We start from the raw sequence: 26,574 nt of genomic DNA on the forward strand, positions 1-26,574 counted from the left end.
CCGCACTGAATCTCTGCCTCCCCATGTGAGAAATGAGGAGCTGGATGCAGAGTCTCAGAGGTTCAGGGACACGGAGACCCAACGGTAACTGAGGCAGGCTGCCGTGCAGCCAGGCCCAAGGAGGTGCCCAGACGTGGGCCCAAGCTGTGCTCAGGGCTGGGGAGCCCCAAACCTCCAGGAGGACTTCGGGCCTGTCGGCCGTTCTTCACCAGGGCCTTTCAACCTCAGCCCACCCAACCCTCCACACCCAGGCCCTCCTGCCCACCCCGTCAGCCTCAGTGTGGTCTGTTTACCTCCCCCGCTCTGCTCTGTCACCCGTCCGTCAGGGATCCCTGGGTGGCCATGCGGCCTCCTCCTCTCCCCCTGGCCCCAGGCCTGCCCCCTCACTGCTACTCTCCACTCTACAGTTAGAGCATCTCTAAAGTGCCCGTCTGAGCAGGCCCTGCCCTAGTCAAAACCCTTCGGTGGTCCTCACTTCTCACTAAGCTCCCTCCCCCGTCACTGGAGGCTACTGCCCCCTCCAGCCACCCCGGGTGTGGCTCTGGTCAGCCCCAGCTCCTGCCGCCTGCTGCCTCAGCCGGCACTGGCCCCGTCTCTTCAGATTCATGCCGGGGCCTCCACCCGAGCTGAGGCAGCTCATCCTCCTTGGGGAAAGGCAGGTGTGGTCTCAGCAGGGTTTCCCAGCAACCATCCCCAGAACCCCTGTGGCTGCCAAACAGAAACCAGAGGGCCCTCCCGAGTAACTATAGAAAACAGTTTGTATGTGCCTGCCCAAGAGTTCCCAGGAGGGCAGAGGATTCCAGGAAAGTGGAGCATTCCGTCCCAACAAGAGCTGGTTCCTGCAGCCAAAAAGGGGAGAGGATCTCGGGTTACTGTCCCCCAGCCCTCAACCCTTGAGGCTCCAGCCCCCTGGGAATCCAGCTCCTCCCCCGGGGGCAGGTAGTACTAGGGCTGGAATGAGAGTTGGTGGTTGATCAGGGGCATCCAGCCAGCCTCTGCCCTGGTCAGTCAATAGGAAGGAGAGAAGCCCAAGCTCTGAATGTTCTATATATCTAGGAGACCCTCCTGAGAAGGCTTCACCTGTACGGACGCACCTGCACACGTGTGCAAGGCCTCCGACCGCATTCATCAGAGGGCCAGTCCTCCACCCTGCCAGGCTCTAGTTGTGGCTGGGCTTGGAGTCCTCCTGGCACTGGAGCAGGGGGAGAGGGGAACATGGGTGTATAATCCCCATCCCAGGACTAGGTCATTTATCTGGAAGGATGTGGTCTTCCCCATCTGGGAGTAGAGACCCCACACACACACTGACCTTTGGCCTGGAAGGATCTCCAAAGAAACAACCTCCCCAGCAGGCTAGGAAGAAGGGCAGAGAGAAGATGAGTCAGCGCAGCTTGAGGCTCAGAAAAGCCATTTGCTGGGAGCTCTGGGACCAACTGCAGCCAAATGCATGAGTGAGGATGCCTGTCCGCCTGGCTGCGCTGCCCAGCCCTCAAGAGTCCGCTGAACCACACCAGCCCTTGAGAAGGAGGGACAGAGAGGTCAGCAAAGATCCTCTAGGATCTGTGCTCCGTGGGGGCAGGGCTTTGGGTCTGTTTCCTTCATTGCTGTATCCCCAGTGCCTGGAACATGGTAGGTGCTCAATAAATATTTGTTGAATGTACGAGTGAATAGAATGAGTGAAGGAATGAACGAGTGTAGCTGAAAGTGATCGATTATGCTCACAGTACTGAAGCATAAACCTTACCGCAGTGCTGTGGACACAGGGTGGGAATCTGGGGGGACGGGACAGCTTGAGTAAAGGCATCGAGGTGGCTCCAGAGTCAGGGTGTCTTTTAAGGCAGAAGTCATCCTGAAGAAAGTTGTCCTTTTTCAGTCACCTTCTATGATTTTATATAACTTAATTCAAATGTTCTGCCCTTTGTCACATTTTCTCTTGTCTACTTTGGCAAGGTTTAACCTTATTATCTTATTACGGCCCACTGCCCATAGGTAACTCACTCTCTGAGGGAGCCTTGCCTTGTGCAGGACCACGTCATGCTTCTGGGCAACGAGCAGAGTTTCTCCTGAGGGGTGGTTGTGCTCTCAGGGGCTTTGGCCATGTAGGCCTTGGCCATTTCTAGGGTTACCTGGGGGTAGTGCAGCTTCTGGTCTGTGGCCATTGAGTTCACCAGCACCACCTGGGGCCCCGGCCCCTCCCAATGGGTCCATTCTGCCTTCCTTCCCTTCCTGAAGGTCTGAGGTCCCCTCACCACCTCAAGTCCAGAGCCCAGGCCCCCAGCTGACTCCAGATCCAAGGCCTGGGCTTTGCCTTGGCCCCTCCCATCCCACCCCAGGGCCCCTAGCAAGGATCTTGCCCAGCAGGCCCACCAGCCAGCCCTCCAGCTTGCCTCCCCAGCCAGCTCTATCCAGCCTCCATCATCCACATTCCCCCCCTTTGTCTACAGCACGACGGTTCATGGTGCTCCTTGGACCCTGAGCCTCACCTTCCCAAATGACCCCTAAATCTCTCTAGGCCCCTGGGCAGGCCCTGCCCTGCCCTGAGAAAGCAGCTAGGGCAAGCAGGAAACAACAAACTATAGCAACTTAAAATTATAAATGCGGGGCTGCGAATTAAGCAGAGTTTGATTAAAATCTTGCTTCTGCCACTCAGTGGCCAGGGACTCTCTCTGAACCCTATTTTTCTCATCTGTGAAATGGGGACCTTCAGCCATAGAGTTGCTGGGAGAATAAAAAGCGATAATGTGCATCTCAGCGGGGTAGCAGGAAGCATGCACGCTGGGGGCTTTTCAAAGCGTGGGTGCTTCCTCCCCTCCCCTCGACGAGATGAAGCCGATGGGGGCGGGGTGGCCATTGGGTATATATGACTTAAGGAATCAGTAAGATGGCTGAGGGCGGCAGATGTAAAGTGCCTCTAGACCCAGTAACTGACACGTGGTAAACAACCCAGAAAGGCGCTAGCTTTGGGTTTTAAGGTTGGGTTCCTACTGCTCGCCGGCCGTGAAGCCCAGCACGACACCCAGACCTAGCCGGTCGCGCTGACTAGGGTACAGGCGCCCGCGCGCGGACTTGGGCGCACCGCCTCCGGGAGAGGGGAGGACCCGCCCCCAGTGACGTAGCCGGGCCCGCCCCCCCGCACGTGCCTCCGGGGAGGGAGGGACCACGGGAGGTTCCCGGGCTCGCTGGGCGGTCGCGCGTCTGCAAACGCCTATTTGCATATGCGCGGGCTGGATATTTATAACTTCTCTTTAGCGAGTTCCAAGTTATTGATGTCTTCAAGTGACTTTAATCGGAGGCTTCTTTTCTTCAAATGGGCTTTTGATTTCCGGAGTGATATTATACATGGCTGTAAGCTATTGACTGAGCGATCGCCGTTGTGCTCTCAATGTGCTGATGCTGAAAATCTGCGATATAAATAAACTTCCTCTGGTAGAATCATTATAAAGCACAAGCAGCAGAAATTTATGGAAAGGACAGATTAAATGCTTAGACTTAAATTCTTCAGTGTGCTGCTTGCCCTAAACTGCTGTGTCTGGAGTTTGGGCTGCTGATTCAGGTGGAAAAAATCAAACGGACACATCGCTTGTCGGTGCATTTTTACTATGATCTATAGTGTTGCCAAAAGAGAAAGCTCAAAAGCTGCCATTGATAATCCTGGTTAAAACTTGGAGCATAAATTATTAAGACCTGTAGTTTCTTTTCGGAGTGGTTGGGGATTGGGGCGTGCAGCACAGTAAAGAAATATAACATCAATATGTGCTTATACATTGTAATGTGGGACATTTTTATGCCCATAATAAAACATTCCACCTACAACTATGTTTATGAAAGCAACAGATAGGAGACCCATAATGCCACTTGGTAGAGTTAATCACCTCCCATCGGAATGGTTTAAAAGGCTTTTTATTGCATGTTGAAAAGCTCTGACCATAATTAATTCTCCACACACTGTCAGGTGCCAATCAGAGGGCTGGAGACAGCGAAGGGAACTTTCTAGCACACTGGTGCTGGGAGGGTTCTCAGAAGTGGGTCCAGTTGTCTGAATTTCAGGTGTTTACATTGATAATCTAGCCTCTGTGTTAAACTGGGCTCTGGCTGGGGCTTGAAGTTCTAGATTTTAAGCTCTGGGCTCTAGATGTAAATTCTCAGTTTGCTCTAGGTCCTGGGCTCTGGACCGGTTCTACCCTCTTAACTCTAGACCCTGGATGACCCACACTGGGTCCCTGGGACCTGAGTGAGATGATCCCACAGCACATTTGTACTGAGAGAGCCAAGAGAAGGGAACGGATGCTTCCTAACAGTCCTGGTTTAGTTGGCTGTCAGCTTGGTGGATCAGGTTGTCCACAGAAATTTGTGCTGTTTGTCCTCCCTTCACCTCTGACCATTCCAGCCAGTTTTCAACAGAGAGGAGGGAAGCCATGGATGGCCTGCCCTAGGGTCAGTATGGGTGAAGGCTGGACCCTCAAGACAACAGCCTGCCATGGAACAGACCCAGTCTCACTGGCCAGGCCCACAGCCAACCAGCCACGGAGGCTCCGGAGCTTATCTCTCCCCATTTCCTCCAAAGGAGATGGCTTTATCTCCTTTGTCCCTTATCACACAGTCACTGAGTGACTGGAACCACAGGGACTCTCCCTAACAGCCCAGAAAAGCTGAGGAGGTGAAGGGTTAGCCCGAAATAATTAAAGAATAAAATCTCCCTTTACAAACTCAGTTCCAGCCAGCAGGAGTGAAGCAGGCAGCAGGGAGACAGTGCTCTCCGATGGGGGCGGCGGCGGCATAGGGGGTCTCTCAGGTGCCCAGGCAGCAACTCCGCGGAGGCTGGGAGCTGAGCTGAAGCCAGCTGGTACTCTAGCAGAGATTTTTCCGCGTGTGAAAGCTCTTTTTTCTCTTGGATAGTTGGACCACCAAGAACTAAGAGTGGCCCCTGAGGGCAGCAAGTGGAGGGTGGATGAGCAGGAAGGCTGAGCTCTGTCTCCCAACATGGCCTGGCAGACTTCTCTTTGCTGGACTGACCTCCCAGGGCACATAAGAGCTTGGTGGGTAGGTTGTCACCAGAGGCTCAGAGGCTTTTGTCCTTGCTGGGGAGGTCGTCGTAAGAGCTCTGCGTTAGACAGAATCATACCCGAATGGACTTCTGGCACCCCACTGGTACACCAGTCACTGGGTTTTCCATCACGGCCTGGAAGGATTGACACCCCTCTGCCACCTCCCTACCACCAGCACCACCCAAAGTGAGAACTGTGCTCAGGTGAATTGGCCTTTCAGCTCGGGAGGCTTTTCCTGACCTGGGCTGAGCACTGGGTCCATGAGGGGCACTGTCTACAGCTGCCCTCCCAGAGGTGAGCACCCTCCTGGGGACAGGCCACACCTCGCCCATCCCAAGTCATGCACAAGTCACAAGGACGACTGGGAAGATCGTCAGGCAGGGGTGCTGTAGGGGAAAGGCTCATTTGTGCCCTCAGCCAACAAAAATGTAGTGAGTGCCTACCATGCATCACAAACAGAACGCTCTGCCCTCACAGAGCTCACATTCTGCCTCCCCAGAGCCTCCCAAATGGCCATGGCCTCCACCCCCTGGATTCAGCAGCGAGAGAAATAAGAAATTGGATGTGAACTTTCCAGAGCTGTGCATAGCAGGCTGAGCTGGGAACCCAAAGCGCCAGGGCCTGGTTCTCTGGTGGATCTTCAGGCTCACATCCCACACCCCCTTGGGGAACTCCCTCTACCCCAGGCAGCCACTGGCGGAGTGTGCCCAGCTTAGGCAGGACACCCTGACGAGTGCTGAGCCTGCAGGAAGGAGGCACTGAGGTTTCAGTGCCTCTTAGTCCTTCTCAGGGAACAGAGCCAGAGGCCAGCAGGGGGCAGAACTGGCTCATCCTTGAGGCAGCAAAACAAGGGAGACTGAAGTTACAGAGGCCATAACTGTTTGACAAGGCCTGGGAGAAGGGGTTGCAAACCAGAGCTGGAGGCACGGTCAGCGTCTGTTGAGGGTATGTGGTGGAACGGTGCCAGTCTCTCATCTTGACCGGGCAAGTTGTCTTCTGAAGTCCAATGTCTCCCACCGGGTTTATGCGAATGAGCTGTAGGACCAGTTGGGCAGACAGCACACATGGGGCACCCACTGACAGGGCGGAGTGGAGTGCCCAGCCACGGGCCAGCCCACCTAGACCGGCCCGGCCCTCGGCGATCAGAGCTGTCTTCCAGCAGCTATCAGGCCCCCGCTCTCTCTGCCCACGGCGCTGGTGGCCTTGAGGTCCCCACCAGGCAACTGCTCCTGAGCCCTCCTGGTCTGTGGCCTTCAGTGGGCCCGGAGGCCTGAGCGAGTTGGGGACGGGGTTTTGGTGCACAAAGCTGGGCTCTGTGAGTGGAGGACTTCTAGGATGAGTTTGCTAATAGAGATATCTGTTCTGGGAGGTCGTGTTACAACCTGTCACTAACCGGAGCACCCTGCCTGGGGTTCTCACCAAGAAATCACAGACAGCTGCTTGCAGGCGGGTGAGTGATTTGCAAGGACCACAAGAATATTTGCATAAACATATATATGGAAGTGTGTGTGTTTATTTGCATTCATTTGCATAAATTCCTGGCTCTTCGAACTGTCGTTCCTTATTTTTATTTTATTTTTTTCACTAAATTTCGTTGAGCTCTGGAGATTTCAGTAATGAGAACAAAAAAGCAGAAACAACAGTGCTGGGGCAGGAGACCAGAAGTTTTCAACTTTGCTACACATTAAAATTTCCTGGGGAGCTTTTTAAAAATCCTGGTGCCTAGATCACCCCCAACCCACTGTGGGTTGTGGGGCCCAGGCATCAGTATTTGTTTTTTTGAAGCTTCCAGATGAGTTCTTCGATGCACAGGCCAAGGCTGAGAACTGATGCCTTAGGCAGGGCAGGCTCCTGTCAGATCAAACCCGCCTCAGCTTCCAGCGGGAGACACCGGGCACCTCACCTCGCCTCCCTCATATGTAAAAGACACTCGAAACTTAAGAGCAGCGACGTGCGTGGATGGCCATCTCAGCACACACGGGCTCTCAGTGAAAGGTCGCCATGCCCTTCATCATCATCACCATCTCTGTGCAGTGTCACCATGCAGAACCAGAGCACCTGGAGACCTGCCCGCTCCTTCTGGCCCTGCCACCCAAGTCACCCTGGACCGCCTGGGCCTCCGATCCACCCCTAGGAATAGCGAGTGCTCCAGGGTGGGCCTGGGTCTGTTCTGGCTGACGTGCACGGTCCTTTCTTCTTCTAGATGACTTCCAGGCAGATGGTCCGTCACTGCTCAGATGCCTGGGGAGTGGGTGCTGGCAAGGGAGAGAGTGCGCTCGAGAGCGTGCCCGCGTGGCCCTGCTCGCCTCCCTCCGCCCTCTCTCCAGGCTGGGAGAGAGCCAAGTGCTGGGGATTGCAGGGTTTTCTTTCCCTGGTGGGTGCTGCCAGGGGAAGAAAGATGCTGGAGATATGGAAATGCCTACCGTACTCGGCGCGGTTGTTCCCAGGGTTCTGCGGCTTCTCGCTCTCCCTGCTTGATGCCATCGCTCTGCCTGCCCACCAGCCCACTGCTCCACACTCCGTAGAGTCTGTGGTCCCTCCATGGGCTTTCCTGCTTCTGTGCCTTTGCTTGTGCCGTGCACTCTGGGGGCCACACTTCCTCCATGGAAGGACTCAGGATTTGTTGGCTCAAATCCTATCCATTCAAGACCCAGCTCAGTGCATCCTATTCCGTGACACCTTGTCTGATCCAGCAACTATTCATTCATTCCCTCAATCACTTATTCAGACCTTACCTGAAACCTGTTTGGAGCCAGAAGCTATGCCAGGCACTGGGGTACAGAGGCTAGTCAGATCCAGGCTCTGCTTTTGAGAGCTTTTCTTAGCAGTGGGAGCTTTTCGGAGCAGGGATCAAAATCGATTACGTTCTCCTCCGCAGCAGCTGCCAGAGAAGCAGAAAGCTCCTGTCTGTGCAGACGCACCCCGTTAAGAAAGATGCTCAGGGTAGACAACACAGATCCTCCTAACGGCGGACAGGCGCAGCCATACCTTGGCCTGCAGAGCCTGAGGAAGGAGAGAAGTGCTGGTTTCAAAACCTCCAGGACGTAGAGGGGAGAAGATGGGAGCTGAGGGAGCAGCTTCTGAGGGCAGCCAGCCCACTCCAGCCAGCCCTGGATCCACCTTTGCTAGGACACATGCACTCATTCCCAAGGCCTCGGGGAGCTCTACAGCTTGATTTGCAGACCCGCCCAAGTCCAGGTCAGCTGTGCTGGGGAGAGCCTTCTTTCCAGCCTGCCCCAGGGCCTGGATGCTTCTCCCTGGGCCCGGGGTTGTAGACCCTCCTACCCCATGGATTCCCCATCACCTTCACCCACCCAAGACCCTCCTACCCCAGACCCTCCTACCCCATGGATTCCCCATCACCTCCACCCACCCAAGGTAAAGTTCACCCCAAGAAGGAGCCAGCCCAGACCCCCACAGGAGAGCTGTAGAAGCTCCAGGCCCACAGGTAGCGAGACAACTCCCAGGTCAGGACCAGCATCACCTTCCCCAGCCCTGGGCCCGAACGGGAAGCTACTGCTGGAGCCTAGGAGGATTCTCCATCAGGTTCTGTGTCATCCCTGGGAACTGCAGACCCAGCTGGTCAGGAGCCCTCCACGTGGCCAGGCTGCAAGGTCTCAAACCCTCGAATCCCGCAGGACTCTGCTTTCTTTCCCTTTTGGTCAAAGCCATTCACTCCATCAGCAAACACCCTCCCCGCCCCTCCCAGTCCCCCCACGGGGGTCCCATCTGTGGGCACCCACAGTCCAAGGGCTTGAGAGATGAAAAACTAACCTTGGCTCTGTTGTGAGCCCAGTGTGGTGGGACAGAAGGCGGCATCTGAACCTGGTCTCGCGGGATGGGTAGACGGGTCCTGCAGAGGAAGAGGACCCAATGAAGGGAAGGGAGCAGCCTGTCCAAACAGCAGCTGGGAGCTGCCCCTTCAAGTCCATACCACGCCCTTCACTACCCGTCACTGCCATCAACCCCCCAGTGAGTGTACAGTTGCACCTCGTGCCAAGAAGGCTCTCAAGGGCAGAAAGTGGGACAGCAGGGTCGCCTTGGTTTCCTCCCCACCTGCACACAGAGACACTCCATTCCTGTAGGTTGATTCCTGCTGGACACGGCCCATGCAGGAGACTGGGCTAGGCTGGGCTTCTTAGCCTATGTGCCATGCAGGGGGTGGAGCCACCCCTCATGCCCACCTTCAGTCAGCCTCTGAGCACAGTGGCAGGTGCCCAGGGTGCCCACCCCCTGTGTCCAGCCCGCCCGGAGCAGAGGTACACCAGAACCCAGGACTGCAGCTGAGACACAGGCCCGGCCCTGTCTGTGCAGGACGGCTTCTCTTGGGTAATTACTTCCAATGAGAGTTTGTGAAAACAGTACTCTGGCTTTATTATAGAGTCTAATAGGTTCAGCTTCTCAAGAAAAATAGACTGTCGGGCTAAATACCTCTGGGGAAGTGACCAGGCAGAGAGGGGTATCGTTAAAGCCAAGAGCTCAGCTGAAATCATGAGAACAGTGTGAAAGGTCCTGTGTCAGGGAAGTCAACCCAGAAGGTCCAGAAGCACAGCCTGCACGTGTGCCCAGACAGGACTGTCTTCCTGCATCAGGGTCTTGGCTGCGTAAGTCGCCACTGGGAGCCCAGCATGTGTGAGCCACCCCGGGACCCAGTCCTGCACCGGGCTCTGGGAATGCACCGGGCTGCACCGGGCTGCACCGGGCTCTGGGAATGCGGGGAATGAAAGGCACCAGAGCTCACAGTCTAACCAGAGACAGAATTCATCAGGCAAAGATCACATACCGAAGAGGGAGGGCCCGGCAGGGGAGAAGCCTGAGCTGCAGGCAGGAGGCGGGATCAAAGGGGGTGTCAAGAGAGCCCACCCGGAGACCTTTCCGGGGACCAGGCCTGGGGTGCCTCGTCCACGGGCTGCGTGCACCCAGGACCCCACGGCCAGTGTGACAGGCAGGAGTGCAGGACACCTGGCTGGTAGACGGGGCACCAAGAGTGGGCCCACCGGAGGCAGGGCTGGGGCTGACTCCTCCCCGGTGGCCATGGTGTCTCTCAGGTGTGACACCGGGGCTGGCCTGGGCACGCTAAGGCAGACCTGGCCCTCTGGCCCTGCAGCTGGCCCCTGATCTCCTGGGGGGCACAGCCCCACTTTCTTCATTTATGCTAATTTTCTAATTTTCCTGGAATGATGGCGGCGATTAAAGACCATCGGCAATAGGAAAATTGAAATATCGCCTAGGCTTTCACCTCCCCTGAAATGACAGGAGGCGACGTGTTGCCACAGACCTGACCCTGCCCAGGCCCTCAGGAGGGGTGAGCACGGATGGAGACCCGGGGCAGACGGCCACGGAGAGACACCCCCTCCGAAAGGAATATAGAGGGACAAGTGCGGTAGAGAGGGGTCCCCATCCCCCCAAACACACGCACGCACGCTCCTGCCCTGCCTCCTCACCCCAAGTCCTCTTGGCCTGTGAATCCTCTTTTCCTGCGATGTGATTCACAGAGCTCTGAGCTGCCATCAGGCCCTGGTGGCACCTGGGGTCTCCGTTTCACTTCCTTGTTTACCTGGGTAACCGAGCTGATTGTACTCCCAGCTCCGGTTCACTAATTCTCACAAATCCTTTTAAACGATTGATTGATTTGCTGGAACCGTCGGGGAGGGCCATGAGTCCCCCGCTCCTTGTCTCTCTCTCCTGTCTGGTCCCCCATCCTCCCCAGCACCTCGTCCCGCCCCCTCTCTGTGCCGTCCTGCCCCTTCCTCGGGCAGGGGGCTGACTGTCCCAAAGCCCAGCTGGCCAGAGCCTTTGAGGGACTCCCTTCAGGAAGCTTCCAACACAGCAAGGTTCCACGGAATATAGCCCATGACAATTTAGGCTTGTTGCTCTTCTGTTTCCAAAGCATGCCCTCCTCTGGGGTCTGCAGTGTTGGGTGCAGAAGCTCTGGGGCCCCTCGCTCGCCTCTCCCCCACCCAGCCCCTTTGCTCACCCACACAAGACAGCTGTCTCACCCAGGCTTCCCAGGAGCCTGGTGGAAGGCAGGTCAGCAGGGCCTCTGGGTGAAAGACGATGGGGCCGTCATGGTGGCCAGTCCAGGTAAAGAGCCCAGTCCCCTCTGGGAATCCAGGGCAGTGAAGGAGGGAAGCAGGGCCCCCTGTGGGCTCCGCTGCCCTGGGCTGCCTGCTGGCCAGGAATGGAGGGTAGGCAGCCCTGTCCACGTTTGCCCCAGTTGAAGAAACCAGGTGGTGCATTTTGTAGACTGGGCACCTGGAGTCGCATCTTCTCTGCTGGAGGCTGGGCTGTGCTGGAGGATGAGGTAGCCGCCGCCGTCAGCTCCCCGGTTGCTTAGTTGAGCTCTGAGTTCATACCTCTCTGGGGGTACACGCAGGACTGACACCTCTTTATTCAAATTCTCTGGCGGGTCCCAGCTACAGCTTCTCACCTGTACTCAGAAATCTGACGTCTTGCCCCTAAGGTAATGAAAGGTAAAACAGAAAGCTGTAAACTGGTAGTAGCAGAGCCCAGGACAGCACAAGGGCTGATGGCTCTGCCTCAGAGGAGGGCCTCTGTCCTCGCAGCCCCAGAGGCAAGGCCTGGAGACCATCCGTTTGAGGGGCTCATCCACCAATGCAGAAGGAAGCGAAGCAGCACGCGGCACCTGGTTTCCGAATGCCACGCTCCAGGCCTCACCCGGAGGTGGGGACCCTGGAGCTCCGAAGTCAGCGACAGTGGTCAGAAATCCTCCCCTCGGTCCCAGCCCTACATGGACTCTCAAAGCCCTGTGGTTCTGCTTCCCCCTAGACCCCAGAGCCCCCTCCACCGTCCTCCAGGCTCTAGACCAGGCTTCACCCTCACCGCTCACCTACCCAATAGCAGCAACCCCTAGGGGCAGGGTCTCACCACCTCCAGTCATTTGCCCCCCATCCAGCCCACCCCTCTGTGCCCCAGGGAACTGGGACAGCTTTTCTAAATTTCCCTCCCAGGCCTACAGTCTATAGGTTCTAAGCACAGCTTATCCAGCCTGTCATGGAGCTCCAGGCCTCTGCACAGACAGACCTCCCCTCACCCACTTGTACGCTGTGCTCCCCCCACGCCCTCGGCAGCTCTGCTAAAGGGGCATTCATCACGCCGCGTACGACACAGTGTAACATGGGTGCATGCATGTCTGTCCCGGGACGCCAACCACAGTCCACAGCTCTGACAGAGTTCAGCCGGGCAGATCTTTATTTGAGGCTAAGCAGTGGGGCTGGGAAATGGGTCAGGAACAGAGGCAGCACAGAGCGGTCCCCAGCAGGACCTGTCTGCTTGGGACTCTGCACTGGCAACATCTCCCCCGCCAGTACTCAAGTGCCACTGAGCCACTGACTCCGCCAGTCACCACGGTCACCATCGCCGGCTGGCCCTGCCGTGCATGCCTCCCTGGAACCTCCAAGTCCAGGGCACGAGCATCAGACCAGCTGAGCCCAGGTCTCCTGGTTACATGCCAGCTGCCAGGGAGCCGCCTCCACTCCACTCCCACAGGGACAAGGCCCAGTTCCCCAGGCATCTTGGGGTTCTCCCCAGTAGAAAGGGGGTTCCAACGTCAAGCAACCAAACTCACCTGTGTTCACTGCAGCGTCTACCTCCCCCATCAGACTGTGAGCTCCTTGAGGATGGAAACTGCTTTCATCTTCTTAGTCCAGGGCCTGGTACATAGTAGGTCCTCAGTAAACCTGTGTTAGACTGTGAGCTAAATTAGGAATAATACCTCTCCTCGTGTGCCTTTGGCTCTCCACGGTGACATAGCTAGCCATCCCCCTGCTCTTCCTGGTCATCCCCAGGCCACCCATCTCTCCCTCCTCAGGGGGACTTCAGCGCCCCCGCTGACTGCCATGGAGCTCTTATCCGGCTCTTCACCACGGGCGCCTTGTGTCCCCACTGAGCTTCACTCTCCCCTAGGACGGGGATGGTCTGGCTCATCTACTGCCCCGGCTCCTCTGCAACTCCCACCCCCGACCCCAGCTCGCAGCCCTGTGCCCTGCACCTTGAAGGTACCTGACAAATGTGCTTCAGTTTGTTGACTGTGTACCTGGGAAATTCAGAGGAGGGCATCAGAATGGGTTGGAAGAGCAGAGTGGCCATCGGGAAGAAGGGAAGGCCTGATGGTGTGCGAAAGGCGGGGGCCGACGCGGGCGGGTGCAGGGTGAGGATGTGGGCCCCGGTGTGGGGTGTGAGACCACTCACAGTTGATTCTGAGCAGCCTTTTTGAGTGTAGGAGACAAAACTGATTCTCTCGCTCCCTCTCATAAAATTCACCCGTGGCACCCAGTCTCCTGTGGGATAAAGACCTCGGGAGGGTTTGTTTTTTCACAGCCTGATATGGGCTTGCCTCTCACACTGCATGCTCAAGCACACATATTCACACACACATATGCTTGTACACATACATGCATGCGTGCATACATGCTCATACACACATCACGTGCTGCACACGCCATACGTTCCTGCCCACATACTTATACACACTACTCACTCAAACACACATGTACATATGTGTGGTTCACACCTTGCCCCTCCAGCCCACCTGCTCAGCTCCTACTTATCTTTCCAGTGTGCCCTTAACCATCGCCAGCCCCGTGGAAGCCTCCCTGCTCTCCATGGAGCAGAGCCAGCCCCCTCCTCTGCCCCTCCTCTGCCCGATGTTCACCCCACTAAAACTTCTCACCCGGCATCACAGTTACTTAGTGTGTCCCCCGCTGAACAGTGAGCTCCCCAGGTCTCTGAACATGTGCATTCATGTGTGTCCCTGGGACCCCACCCAGTGACCAGCACACAGGAGACAACACCCATTTGATGGATAAATGAGTGGGACAGACACAAGGTATCTGAAGTTCCCAGAGTCTGCCTCTGAAAGGGGATGTCCGCGCCTCAGCCTCATTCAGCTGTGGACTTAGTCTCCTCCTCCAGGGCACCCCAACCTCTCTAAATCCCTCCCTGCTTTCTGCCCTGACCCCTGGACACTTAGAGCTCTCCAAGGTGCTGAACTTTGTTCTCTCACTTGGCCCCAACTATCTGTCCTGGCCTCTTGACTCTAGTCCCTGTAGCCAAGAACCAGCCCCGGCTTCCAAGAATCTACCCGCTGGTGGAGAAGAAACAGTGTCTCTAAATATACTATAGGCAGAACACAGTTCACAGAGGCACAGAGCATTATGAGAGCACAGAGGGAGGGGGGTGCTCCCCACCCCAACCCCAGACATCAATTTCAACTCTGTCCCTGCTGCCAGACCCAGTCTCATCCTCCCCTGATCCTGAGGACCAAGGCCCCTGCGGGCACCCGCCTCCCTGAGGGTGTTCTAACCAAGTTCTAGCCCCTGAAGGAGGCCACCTTCCCTCCAAAATCCTTGACCTCTGGGCTGCTCCCAGCTCATCTGCCTTGGCCTCCCACCAGACCCTTGTGAGCCCCACCTTCAGCATCCTGACCTGAATCACCTGGATGCTTAATTCACTGCACATCAGCCCTCCCCACTCCAGCGTGTCACCCTGGAGTCCCAGCTCCTTGCAGAGCTCTCTGCACACCGGTCTTGACCTCATTTCTCACCCAAGCGTCCTAAGCCCTGGCCTTTTCCTGAGATCTCTCTGACCGCTTCCCACCAAGACATTTTCACCCTCTCCTGCTCAGAGTATTCCCATCAACCCCTCAGCTTCCACCCTCAGAGCAGGAAAAGGAGCCAGGCAGAACCTTCTTTACTGGGGCAGGAAGGACGAACAGCTGCCAGTGTTGACCTAACCAGGCACTTCCCTCCAACTACAGCCTCAGGGTTTGCTCAGTGACCTTCCTGCTCAGCCAAAGGTCTGCCCCCACTTCTGCAGTGACCACTCTGTGGCCAGGCTCCTCAAGGCTGGTGCTGGGGTCCTAACACTCCACCCCCAGCCTCCCCCATCCCTCCCCAAACAAAATACCATTCCCTTTGCCTCCTACCCCAAGGTCACAAGGCAAGAGCTGTCAGTGAAGGTGGCCAGTTATTGGCCTACATGTGGGCAGGTCTTACCATCCAGGCAGCTGGGAACCTGGAAAGTTGAGAAGACCACCTCTCTCTGACCACTGCGTGTGAAGCCCCCTGTTCTGAAGAGTTGCCTTGAGGGCTGCAGGCTGCACCTATGCTCAGCAGAGCTGGTGGGGTGGTCATTCTTTCCCAGGAGGGCTTTTTAGGCTCTTCAAAGCCATTGGCACTGAACAGAATAGATAAATCCCTCCCCAAGGAGGATCTAATCAATGTAACCATGCTTTAGCAGCCATAGATGCCATATGAAGTGGGGGGTCATCATCGTTATTATTAACACTGGTGTCTCCTGAAGTTAAAAGGGGCTTGATTTTTGCATTCTTTCCGTCTGATTCCACACAAGTGTGACATTTCAAATGGTTCTTTTGGATCATGTTTTGGGGAAGTTATTCTTACCTCCCAGACCATGTCTGCATCTGGTCTGTAACACACCCTGAATTCCAATCAGAAAGGAATTTTTGTGAAAAACATGGTGTCTGGTGTCCAGTGGGGAGGGGGGCGGGGGGGGGGCAGAGAAGCAAGCCCTCCAGGAGATCACAGCCTAGAAAGGAGACAGACAGATAGACATTCCTCTGAAATTAGGCAGCCAGGGACCTCTACTGCAATTGAGACACCAGCAAAGTCTCGTGGGACCACAGGAGAGGTCTGTGATCCAGGAACTCGGTAAGAATTCTTATAGGATGGAATTTAAGCTGAGGCTTAGGGGACGATGAGACCCTAAGAAACAAGTGTTGGGGGAAAGTTGGCCAAAGGGGCAGAGAGAAACAACCAAAGTGAAGGAACAGGATACAGCGGGCATGAACTTAGAGAAAGGGCTGAGGGGTGTGTGGGGACATGAATAGAAGTGAAGCTATAAACAAAGGTTACAAACAGGCTCTGGGAGCCACTGGGTAGGAGTTTAGGAATGAGGGATCAGGCATTCCTTGCCTGGGTGGGCCTGTAGATGAGGCAGTCATGGTGATTCTGTGGCTTGATCTAGGTCTCTGGGTCATGCTGCCCCCATGCCCAGGCTGGCAGCTGGTCAGTCCTCGACTCTAAGAGACAGAGGAAGAGAGGGGGATGTTTCTGTTAGTGTTAGGTGGGTTTCAAAACAACTGAAGGGGAAAAATTTTAATGATTTTTATATCATCTTGGAGGGCATAAGAATGTTCCAACTGAAATGTAAACTTCATTCTGCCGAGCAAATGCTCAGTGAGCACCCGCTGGTAGGCAGCCCTGGGGCGGGAACTGTAGGAGGAGAAAGGACCTTTGGTGCTTGAGAAATAGGTCTGTCACCCAGCATTGGACGACATGGAAAAGCCAGGCTGGTAAGAGGTGGCAACTGTTCTGAGGGCTTTTGTTCCCTTTCAGATAGATGGCAGAAATTTCCATTCGGACAGCAGGACAACCAGAAGGTCTCCTTACTAAAATGCTAAGTCAGGCAGGAAGCCTGAGTCTTTCACGCTTCCCTGCTCTAGAGAACCCCGTTTCCTGGGAGGGTTTGCCCGCACATTGGTGGGACTGGGACTGGGTGACTTCCCCGTAGAAGGCCCATCCCTCCGACTCAGGCTGGTCGTGCAGCCCACGGGGGGTTTTATTCCATCTTACGAGGAAGCTGGAGCCCAGCTGGCTCTCCAGGCTGATTCTGAGCCCAGTACTTCTTTGGAAGCGGAGAAAGGGGTGGTGTGTATATCTGATGGGTGGGAGAGGGAAAAGGAGGAAGGGCAGCATCCAGCTTGGCAGCCCAGCCACTCCCTGACCGGCTATGGCAGAAGCAGCAGGAGGCTCTGTTTGTGTAAAGCCATCATTTGTCCCCACGGTGTCGGCACATGTCAGGCTCCTGGTCCCGAGTGAATTATCCTCTGGGTGTGCATGAGAGTCTTCGCTGTGCTCTCTCAGTATATTTCACAACTGCTCTGAGTTTATAATTTTTTCAGGTCCTTTATCAAATAGGTGTCATAAATACCAGTGGAGTCAGGTGCATTTATCACCGAGCTGGGTTCTTACTTGAGCTCTGAAAAAAATTATTTGGCCGCACAATCTTTCTCGGGGCTCTGATTTAATGGACTCGGCTGCAAAGCCACTGAAATTCGTTGCCTTTTAATGTTTGACATCTCTTCCTCTTTATTACCACCTCAGACAGCCCTTCTAGTCCAGCTGGAACGAGCCCATTAGTCTCTGACAAATAACTTGTGTCGTTTGGTGAAAAATATGCAGAAGTTGGGCTGCAACTTCATCTCCAGTGTTGGTTCTGTTTGCGGCCTCACTGTCCTCTAAGCAAAGCATCCAGCCCCGGGCAGACCCTTCCTAGTGTCTCCTTTCCCTCTGATGCCACTTGCTGCTGGATCCACAGAGCGGGTTTACCCTAACCACATATAATGGAGTTTGGGACAGGGTGTTTAGAGATGTCCGTGTGGGGTTGAGAATTAGCCTCATAGCAGCACTCGTCACAAGAGCTCAAAGGGGGAAGCAACCCAGGTGCCCACTGACAAATGAATCGATATGCAAAATGTGATCAATACATACAATGGAATAGTATTCAGCTTTTAAAAGGATGGAAATTTTCACATATGCTACAACATGGATGAACCCTGAGGACATTATGCTAAGTGAAATAAGGCAGTCACAAAAAGACAAATACTGTGTGATTCCACTTATATATGGGTTGCCTAGGGTAGTCGAGTTTAGAGACAGAAAGTAGAATGGTCATTGCCAGGTGGTGGGGAAAGAGGGGAATGGGAAGTTGTTCTTTAATGGGTACGGAGTTTCAATTTTGCAAGACGAAGAGTTCTAGAGATTGATTGCACAGCAGTGTAAATGTATTTAACACTACGGAACTTAAAAATGGTTAGGATGGTAATTTTACAACAACAACAAAAAGAATTAACTTCAAACTGCACCAGCGAGGGAGAGAATGACACAGAGGAAGTTCTCTGAGCACTTGAGTTCATCACCTGTTCATGCCTTTGATAGCAGTTAGCTCTTGCAGCATAACAAACAGTTCTAAGGTTTAGTGGCTTAAATCGACAACCACTTATTTAGATGATGCAGTTTGGGTTGGGCTCAGCTGATCTGGGTCAGGCTCAGCCGATATTGGTGGGGGTCTGGCTGGTGTAAGCAGCTCATCTGTGAGGGCTCACCTCTGCTCCACGTTGTCTCTCATCCTCCAACAGGCATGATTATATGGTGGTGGTGTCAGGGGTCCCGAGAAAATGAGCAAAAGCAAGTAAAGCTTCTTGAGGCTGTGGCTCAGACTCAGTGTCCTTTCAACCATGTTTTAGGGTCCAAAACAAGTCACAAGGCCAGTCAAGATCCAAAGGGTGGGGCAAATAACTCCACCCTTTGATGGTGGGAGGGGCTGCAAAGAATTTTTGCAATTTACCGTAACGACTATATACATATACTCCAGGACCTGTGCTAATCATTGAAGATAAAAATTTTAAAAAAATACGATCTAGTGCAGGAGACATCCATATAAATAAATAATTACATAGTATGCTCTAAATAAGTAAGCACAGGATGCCGAGGTGGGCGGAGGGCAAGGGGATCTGGCAGGAATAGGGGAAAGAGGCAAAGAGGCCTGGGACAAAATAATACTTTAACTGGTGTTGCAAGATAAAATGGTAATTAGCCAGAAGAAGCAGGGAGGAAGAAAGATCTGGGCAGAGGGGCAGAGAGATGAGTGAAGGATGGAGGGGGACATGCCTGGGGTGCAGTGAGGCTTCATTGGGGAGTGAAGGGCCCACCGGGGAGGGGGAGGGGCTGGGCATTGTTGGGGGAGGCATCACAGAGGGCCTTGTTCCCACTACCCAGCCTTGCAAAGTTTATTTAAGCAGGGGCTGATGGGAACTTCCCTGGTGGTCCAGTGGTTAAGACTCTGTGCTCCCAGTGCAGGGGGTCCGGGTTCGATCCCTGGTCAGGGAGCTAAATCCCGCATGCCACAACTAAGACCAGGCGCAGCCAGATAAATAAATATTTTTAAAAAATGCAGAGGTTGATGGTCAGGCTGATGTATGGAGAGAGCTTGGAGGGAAACAGGCCAGAAACAGGGAGACGGCCTTAGAGGCTGCTGCAATGACTCAGGTGAGGGATGGCGGCGCTGGTGGAGAATCGATGCAGAGATTTCTAGGTGGTAAAAGAGGCAGGACTGGGTGGGGAGGGTCAGGGGGAAGCCTAGTAAACTGGTGGGTGTGAGCTTTCTGCCAGATGGTCTGAGTCAGGGGAGTTCCCCAAGGAGGGGCAAGGCAAAAGGCACAGGGCAGCTACTTGGGTGGGCAAGGCAAGGGTGTGGGGTCCCACTCAAAGCAGGGAAGACCAGAAAACAATTCCCTGATGCCAGCCAACAGGGAGGGACCTTGAGGTCAAGACTTCTCCTTCACAAGCCCAAGGCAACCAAATTCTGCAGGGTGCTGGGATGCGTGCGGCTGGAGTCAACTCTGAGGACGCAGCCCCTGCCAGGCTCTGCCCTGAGGCCTGCAGACTGTCCAACCTGGGCACCGGCATGGCTTGTCCAAAGGCTTCCCCAGGAACCCCCAGGCCTCCAAGCCCCTCAGACATTAAGGAGTTGTCCTTGCCAATATGGGGCGGGCAGGAGGGCAGTTTGGGCCCGGAGCCAATACTGGTTTCCTCCCGTGGATCCTCCGTCGTAATGTCCCGAAATGCCAGCTCTCCAGCTGGGCACTCAGGGGGCAACAGTAAGCACGTACCAGCTGATCAATACTTTGAATGTACTTGGGGCCCTGCTGTGAAAAGGAATCCCCTGGTGAGCCCTTTCATAAACTGAAAAATTCTTCTGAAACTGAGTAATCTTGCCCAGCTATTAAATCCAGATTTCCACAAAATGAGAGTAGAAAGAGCCTACAGTTATGATGACCTGGATCTCCAAGCACCACCTCTCAGATCCGGCCCGGGGTTCCCAAGGCAGCAGGCGTTGAGGCTGGGTCTGGGGCTGCAGATGTAATCGTTGCTGGAACCTTGGTTTGAAATAAAATCTTCCAAAGCAATCAGAATGCTCTGGGCCCAGAAGGAGTGGCGTTCTGTGTAGCGCTGTGTTCTCCCGGTCCCCTGAGCACGGTTAACTCAGGAGGCATGTGGGGCTGCATCCATCCCTCAGTGCAGCGTGACAACTGGGGCCACCAGAGCAGGTGCCCGTGGGTGCTTGAGGGAATTGAGCACCAAAAGCTGGAACAAGTTGCCCAGGGTCACCCAGCCAATTAGTGGCAAAGCTGGAACAAGAATCAGGAATTCCAGCCAAGAACTCTTTTCCCCCCCCAAGGGATTTCACTCAAAACCATGACATCATCCATCTGGCTCATGGTTTGGGAATGAATTCAGTTGGTGGCTCTTTTTGGAGCTGATGTGTGAGTGCAGCAGTTCAGCCTTAACCCAGCCTGACCCTGTAGGCCCTTCCTGTGTGGGATCCACCCCGGCAATGTGCTACACGTCCCCACTGCCACCTCTCCCCAGGCATCCCACGGCCCTAACCCTAGGCCCACAACTCAACTCATCACCCCCTCCCTTCCCGATGTCCCCCCGAGAAATCCGGACATGGTCCTCACACCCCCCCACCCGCCATGGTCCCTCCAGGATGGATGGCCATGGCATCCACAGCCTAAATACTTGTCTTTCTCTGTCCCTCTGTCACCGCTGTAGTTCAGGCCTTTGTCACTTCTCACTTGGATTGCAGAGTGATCACCACCATCAACAAAAACATGAAAATACCACCGTTGAGTGTTTAATATGTGCCGGGCCCACGGCTCACAGCTTACCGCGGGCTAGCTCCTTTAACCTCCACCAGCGCGGGAAACTGAGGCTTTGGGGATGCTGCGTAACTTTCCCAAGGTCACACAACTGATAGGAGGCAGAGTTCAGGTTCTCCCTCAGGCCTGGCTCTGAGGACCAGCTCTCCACAGGGTGCTTTCCTGCCCCCCGTTCTGCCTCTGCCATAGCTGCTGGAGTCTACCCTTGTCACCCCTCTGCACAGAATCCCTGCTGACTCCCTGGTGCCATAGCATTAAGCTCGAGCCCCCTCACAGGGCTCTTGGGATCTGACCCCCTCCTGTCCACCCATCACATCTCTGTCTCTCCCCCAGCCCTTGAGTCTCTTCCCCCGTATCTACCCCACAGGTGCCCTCCACGCCCTCGGCTGTTGCTTTGGGTCCTGCTGGTTTCCCTTGCTCCAAGGCTCCACGGGGAGCCTTTAGAGACCCCAGCCAATGCCCCCGCAGGACACACACCCCTGCATGTGCCCTGCAGCGACTCCAGCTCAGCCTGATGTGGGGTTGGTGGGGACAGTGATTCAGCATTACCCGACCACCTCAGTCCCCCATGTGGGGTGTGCTCCAGGGCCCACCCTTCCCACCATCTTCCCTGGTCTTCAGCAGAGCTGAAGCCCAGTATGTCCTCTCAAAGAAGGGCCTGGCTGACCTCAAAGCCCACAAGCCCTTGGCCATCCCCAGGCCTGAACATCTGATCTTCACCCAGCTCTGGGAATAGAATGGGAGCCTCCATCCCCATTTTACACACATAGAAACAGAGGCTCAGGAAGTACCAGGGCTTGTCCACAGTCACAGTGTCAGGGGAGGAGCTGGGCTCAGCAGGGCATCTTGGCAGGCACCCAATGCTAGCCCAAGAGGACAGAGATGACTGGTCAGGCTGGAGCAGGGCACACTGGAGGGTAATTCCGGAACACCAGCCAGGGTGCAGCAAACACCCACGCGGAGGGCCTGAGGTGCTGGTGGGGGACTTAGAGGGTGGGGCTCAGTTCTGCAGACCACCCTCTCCCATTCACCTGCTGAACAGTCTAGGTCATTCTGGCCCAAGAATCTGGACCTCTGATGTCCGGCAACCAGCACTGCGAAGGGCAGGCTCTGTCCATGGGCCCGTGGGGTGCGGGGACAGGCCGGCAGGGCGAGGCTGTTGGGAGCATTACTCATCTGAAGGCCTTAACTTTGCAAGTGAAAGAGTTTATATAAACTGAGCAGAGCAGCTGTCAGGCTCTCCTCCTTCCCCATTCTGAGCCTTGATGTGGGTCTGGGAGAAGCTTCTGACATCCCCAGGTTCGGAGCCCATAGACCTGGGGCACTCTCTGTGCTGGCCCCAGGTGGCCAAGCCACCAGGCAAAGGTAGGTGTGTATCAGGGTGGGAAGTCCCCTGAGGCCACTTCCTGGGACTTCCTGGGGCTGCAAGCCAGACTCCCCTGTGCTGAAGACCCAGGTGAAGGGTGGGGCTCCTGAGATGACCCAGGAAGTGGGAGGAGGTGCAGACTATCCCTGCCCCTTGCTTGCTTCCCCTCCTACCCGCCCCATCCCTGCATCTGTCCTGGAAGTGTGAAAGGGAAGTGCTCGTCAGGCCCCCACTCCACCCATCCTTTCTCAGGGGCCCCTCCCCAAGAAGCTCGCCCCAGCCATGGCTGTGAGTGTCTAACATAAGGGATGCTGTTTTTGCAGGTTTTGTGGTTTTTATTCCTTTGAACCATATCCAGCCCATCTTACATCACAACGCCACGCTTTACTTGGTATCAAATACATCAGCACTCATTGGCATTTGGAGAACTTGTTGCATAGTTAAATTACAGTTTTTAGTTGTTTGTGATGATGTATTCTCTCTGTTTCTGGTTGTCAGTATGGGAATCTTTTCTCCCAGACTTTCAATTTCTGGTTTGGTTTTTTTTTGGGGGGGGGGGGTTCGTTTGTTTCGTTTTTCTGTATTTGTTTTTTTGCTTTTGAAAGTCGTTATTCCTTTGGTTACGTAGCCCCTCCCAGTTGCTGCTTGTTTACGCATTATGTTTGTGACCTCTTTTGACTGTCAGTGTTGAGCCAGTCTTGCCAAGAAACAGTGTCAAGTATTCTCCTATTTCTCTACTTCTTGAAAAAAAATTTTAATTAAAAAAAAAAAAAAACTCTTAATGGGAACCTGGCCCTGTCTGTCTTCTCTGTTCTGCAGAAATGTTGAAGGAATTGAACCAGCAGCGCAGAGCGAAAGCGTTTACAGACCTGAAAATTGTTGTTGAAGGCAGAGAGTTTGAAGTCCACCAAAATGTTCTAGCTTCCTGCAGCTTGTATTTCAAGGACCTGATTCAAAGGTTTGCCTTCCTTCCAGCTGTGGTCGGGTCTGTTCCTTTGTAGGACGCTTTTGTGTCGCTTTTCTCCTCCCCTCTCTTGCAGGTTCCTGAAGCGTGACTCCCTGTCACAGAGCCAGTAGCCATCTCTCCTCCGCCCCCTCCTCCCCCAACCCCAGTGCCCTCTCACACACAGCCTCAGAGCAGCCACTGTCCCCGGCCCGGCCCATACAGCTTTGCTGGTCTCCAGGGGCCTCTGCCAGCAGTCGACAACACCCTGCCCCACCCCCCGAGGATCCTGCTTTCTCAGTGGCTCACAAGCCCTCCCTGAGATTAGGAGGACTGCAGACTCCACTTTAAGGGACCACTTGCACGCTGCCCCCACTGGGCCAGCACGTGTCCCCAGCAGCACCATCGTCACTGCTGTCGATAGTGAACTTAACGCCAGGAAAGCACTTCGACCAGACCATCCCCCACCGAGGAGCACGAGGCACCCAAGGGGTCGCTTTTCCCCAGCCAGAGTCGGGGAGAATTGACTTGTAGCTAAAGCCTCATTCACGCTGCATGTCTTGATACTTGTACTCGGAGCCTAAAACCAGCGCTATCTGAGCACAGACCAGGTGTGTCCTAAACACGGTCTCTCTCAGCCTTCGCTCCCCTCCCCTTCTGCCCTCTGCCCTGGCTATCTCTACCTGAATGAGTCTTAATGGTGCATGAGCATCTTTTTTTTTTTTTTTTTCCATTATGTTGATTTTTTAATTTGTCTGCTTCATACCCTTGCAAAGACGTTAGGGGCCACCTTCTAGCGCCTTAGTGAGGGAGAGCAGCCGAGGGGGCCGGCCCAGGGTAACGCTCCTGTTTCTCTCACCCATCAGCAGATTAATGCCGCTGCTCATTTTGCCTTGCAGCCTCTCCGGGGCAGACGCTGAGCCGGGACTGTGCTCAGAGTGGGAGGACAGGACCTCTGCTTGCTTCCCAATGCTGTGTTTGGACTTGCCAACTAACCCCAGAGTGACTGTGTTTTGTTTCAGGATGGCACACTGGCTGGCATCTCCTTTCCAATCTGTTGTGTCCTTTCACTTAGAGCTGAGCTGCCCGGCGTGCGAGCCCCGCCGAGCCGCGCTGGCCCCAGCCACACAGGAAGGGGCAGGCTCTTTGTGACTTCCAGTCTCACGGACAGCTCGGGTCTCCCACCCCCAGTGCTTGGGTTCTCTCTGTCCGAGCACAGGGGTCAGGGGCATGAGCTCTGGGGTGAAGGGGCACGGCCAGTGGCCTCTTCAGGCCAAGGGAGGGCTTTGTGCTGCCACTCTTGGCAAGTTCTCAACCGACGGTGACCAGCAACTGGCCACTGGATTGCAGGTGTGGCATCTTAGGCCTTGGTCCCTGATCCAGATCAGTTGGAGAGCACAGAGGTGGCAGGATGCAGGGACAGGTTGGTACTGAGCAATGGCCCAGCCCTGGGCTAGAAAGATGTGGGCAAGGGAGCACAGGAGCTCTTTGACTGTCTTCAGAGACCTAACATGTAAACCAAAACCTTGCACACAACAGAGAAGAGATACCACTAGCTGGGAACCCAAAGTAGTGAACGCTTCTTGGACAGACCAAAAAGGAGGAAGAACATTCCAGACAAAGGATGGGTTGTGGGGAATGTTCTGGAATGCAAGGAATATTCTGGAATGTTTTAGAATATTCCGGGCAAGGGATGAGTTGCCTGGAATAAAAATTTAAGGACAGAGACAGTCATGAGCAGTGGGGATGGGGAGATGGCCTTCTCAGAGATAGGTTGAGCTAGGTTGGGATGGGCAGACAGGCCCTGACCTCCAGGCTAGGGCCCCGGGCTCAGTCTGAGGGTGTGGAGGCCGTCAGGGTAAGTGGAGTGGGGATGCCCACCTTCAGGCAGGAGAACTGCAAGATGTGCCTCAGTAACCCTAATGGGAAAAGATGGGTGCAGGGGCTGAGAGGCAGTCGCCGGAGGAGAGAGGGCAGCCTCTTGGGAGCTGGGAGACCTGGGTTCTACATCTGACTCTGCCACTCATCCTATGACCCCAGGCAAGTCACGTCCTCTCCCTCAGGCCTCGGGTTTTCTCATCTGTAATAGAGGAGGTTGGTTCAAATGATGTCCAGGTTTCCGTCCTGCTCTGACGTCCCAGGGTGACAGTGAGGGGATGGGCAGGGCTTCCCCAGTGCAAGCACGGGGACATGAGAAGGACAAAGTCACAGGCAGGCAGGTCCATGGACCAAGGGCAGGGGAGAGCTAGGGGGAGGTGATGCATTGAGCGTCTGGCATGTCGGGTTTTAGCAGCCTGAACATACCCAAGTAGAGACACCCGGTAGGCAGCCAGACGGATGGATCTGAGCCCAGAGAGGTCTGCGGAGACAGGGCTGTGTCTTCAGCGTACAGGAGGGTCACTCAGCGGGAGAGGTGGCCACAGCAGAGCCCCAAGGTGCCCCTTCAGTTCAAAATCACAAGCTTAATTTGCAGCCAATTTAAATTTGACTCCTCTCGTCCTAACCACGAGCACATGTCACCATCTCTGCCGATAGCTGCAAACAGATTCCTTCCATGGGGAGGAAAGCAGACTCTCTTCCGGAAGGTGATTTCCCTTCCGGCCGTGGAAAATCCTTAAGAATTTCACATTCTTAGTGATCGGGGACCAGCTGATGTTGCACATCATTTCAGTCTCCTCGAGACTGTGGAGCCTCCAAACCTGTGACCCTGGAGACTTAATGTGCAGTGGCCCAAATGGCCCAGCAGGGGAGACGGGGCCCTGCCCGCCGAGCCCCAGGCAGGGTCTTCCCCCTCAGGCAGCTGCACTAACACAGGCAGAGGGTGTGGGGACGATCTGTGGGACACGACACGCTGGTCCTTACCTTCGGGAGGGCCTAGGCGAGCACTGGCAGAGGTGGGGGGCCCAACCTCTGCCATCCTGGAACCCCCAGGCCTCGAGGCTCAGACTGGACTCCCTCCCACCTCTAGCCTGGGGCGGGTGATACATTCACCGCTTTGGCCCCATTGAGGACCCTGTCCCAGCACCAGCCCCAGCCCCAGTGTGGATGCCCTCACCTGGAGCCACAGGCCAGACATAGGGAGCCCAGTCATTCCCTACTCTTCGCCCAGCAAACAAGCAGGAGCCCCTCCCAGGTACAGGTCTTGTGAGAATCACTGGATGGGGTGGGTCTCTGCCCTCGAGGGGCCCACGGTCTGTGGGGGGAGAAGGTGTAAAGAAGTGTGGCTGGGAGAGCAGGCTGAGGGTGGCAGTGGAGGTTTGGAGCTCCCAGGCCGAGTGCCTGACTCCACAGGGGGAGGAGCATTCGGGGACAGTCCCTGGGAAGAGGTGGCATCTGGCTTGGGTTTTGAACCCAGAGGGGAATTGGCCAGGCAGGTGAGGGCAGGGCCTCAGGACAGCAGGGGGTGAAGGCAGCGCGAGTGACCCGGTGTCCCTGCAACGCCAAGTGCGAGGTG

At 55.2% G+C, this 26,574-nt stretch overlaps 1 protein-coding gene across 1 annotated transcript in view; it reads left to right on the forward strand.

Annotated features, from left to right (window-relative positions):
- KLHL29 (kelch like family member 29) overlaps positions 1-26,574 on the forward strand; it is a 314,685-nt gene that overhangs the window by 267,235 nt on the left and 20,876 nt on the right. Inside the window, exon 6 of the mRNA XM_024747808.1 lies at positions 22,997-23,135. Coding sequence (XP_024603576.1) covers positions 22,997-23,135 — 139 coding nt within the window. The remainder of the gene's footprint in view (positions 1-22,996; positions 23,136-26,574) is intronic.

Source organism: Neophocaena asiaeorientalis, unplaced genomic scaffold (assembly GCF_003031525.2).
Source record: "Neophocaena asiaeorientalis asiaeorientalis breed wild unplaced genomic scaffold, Neophocaena_asiaeorientalis_V1.1 scaffold84, whole genome shotgun sequence".
In the NCBI taxonomy this organism is placed as follows: domain Eukaryota; kingdom Metazoa; phylum Chordata; class Mammalia; order Artiodactyla; family Phocoenidae; genus Neophocaena; species Neophocaena asiaeorientalis.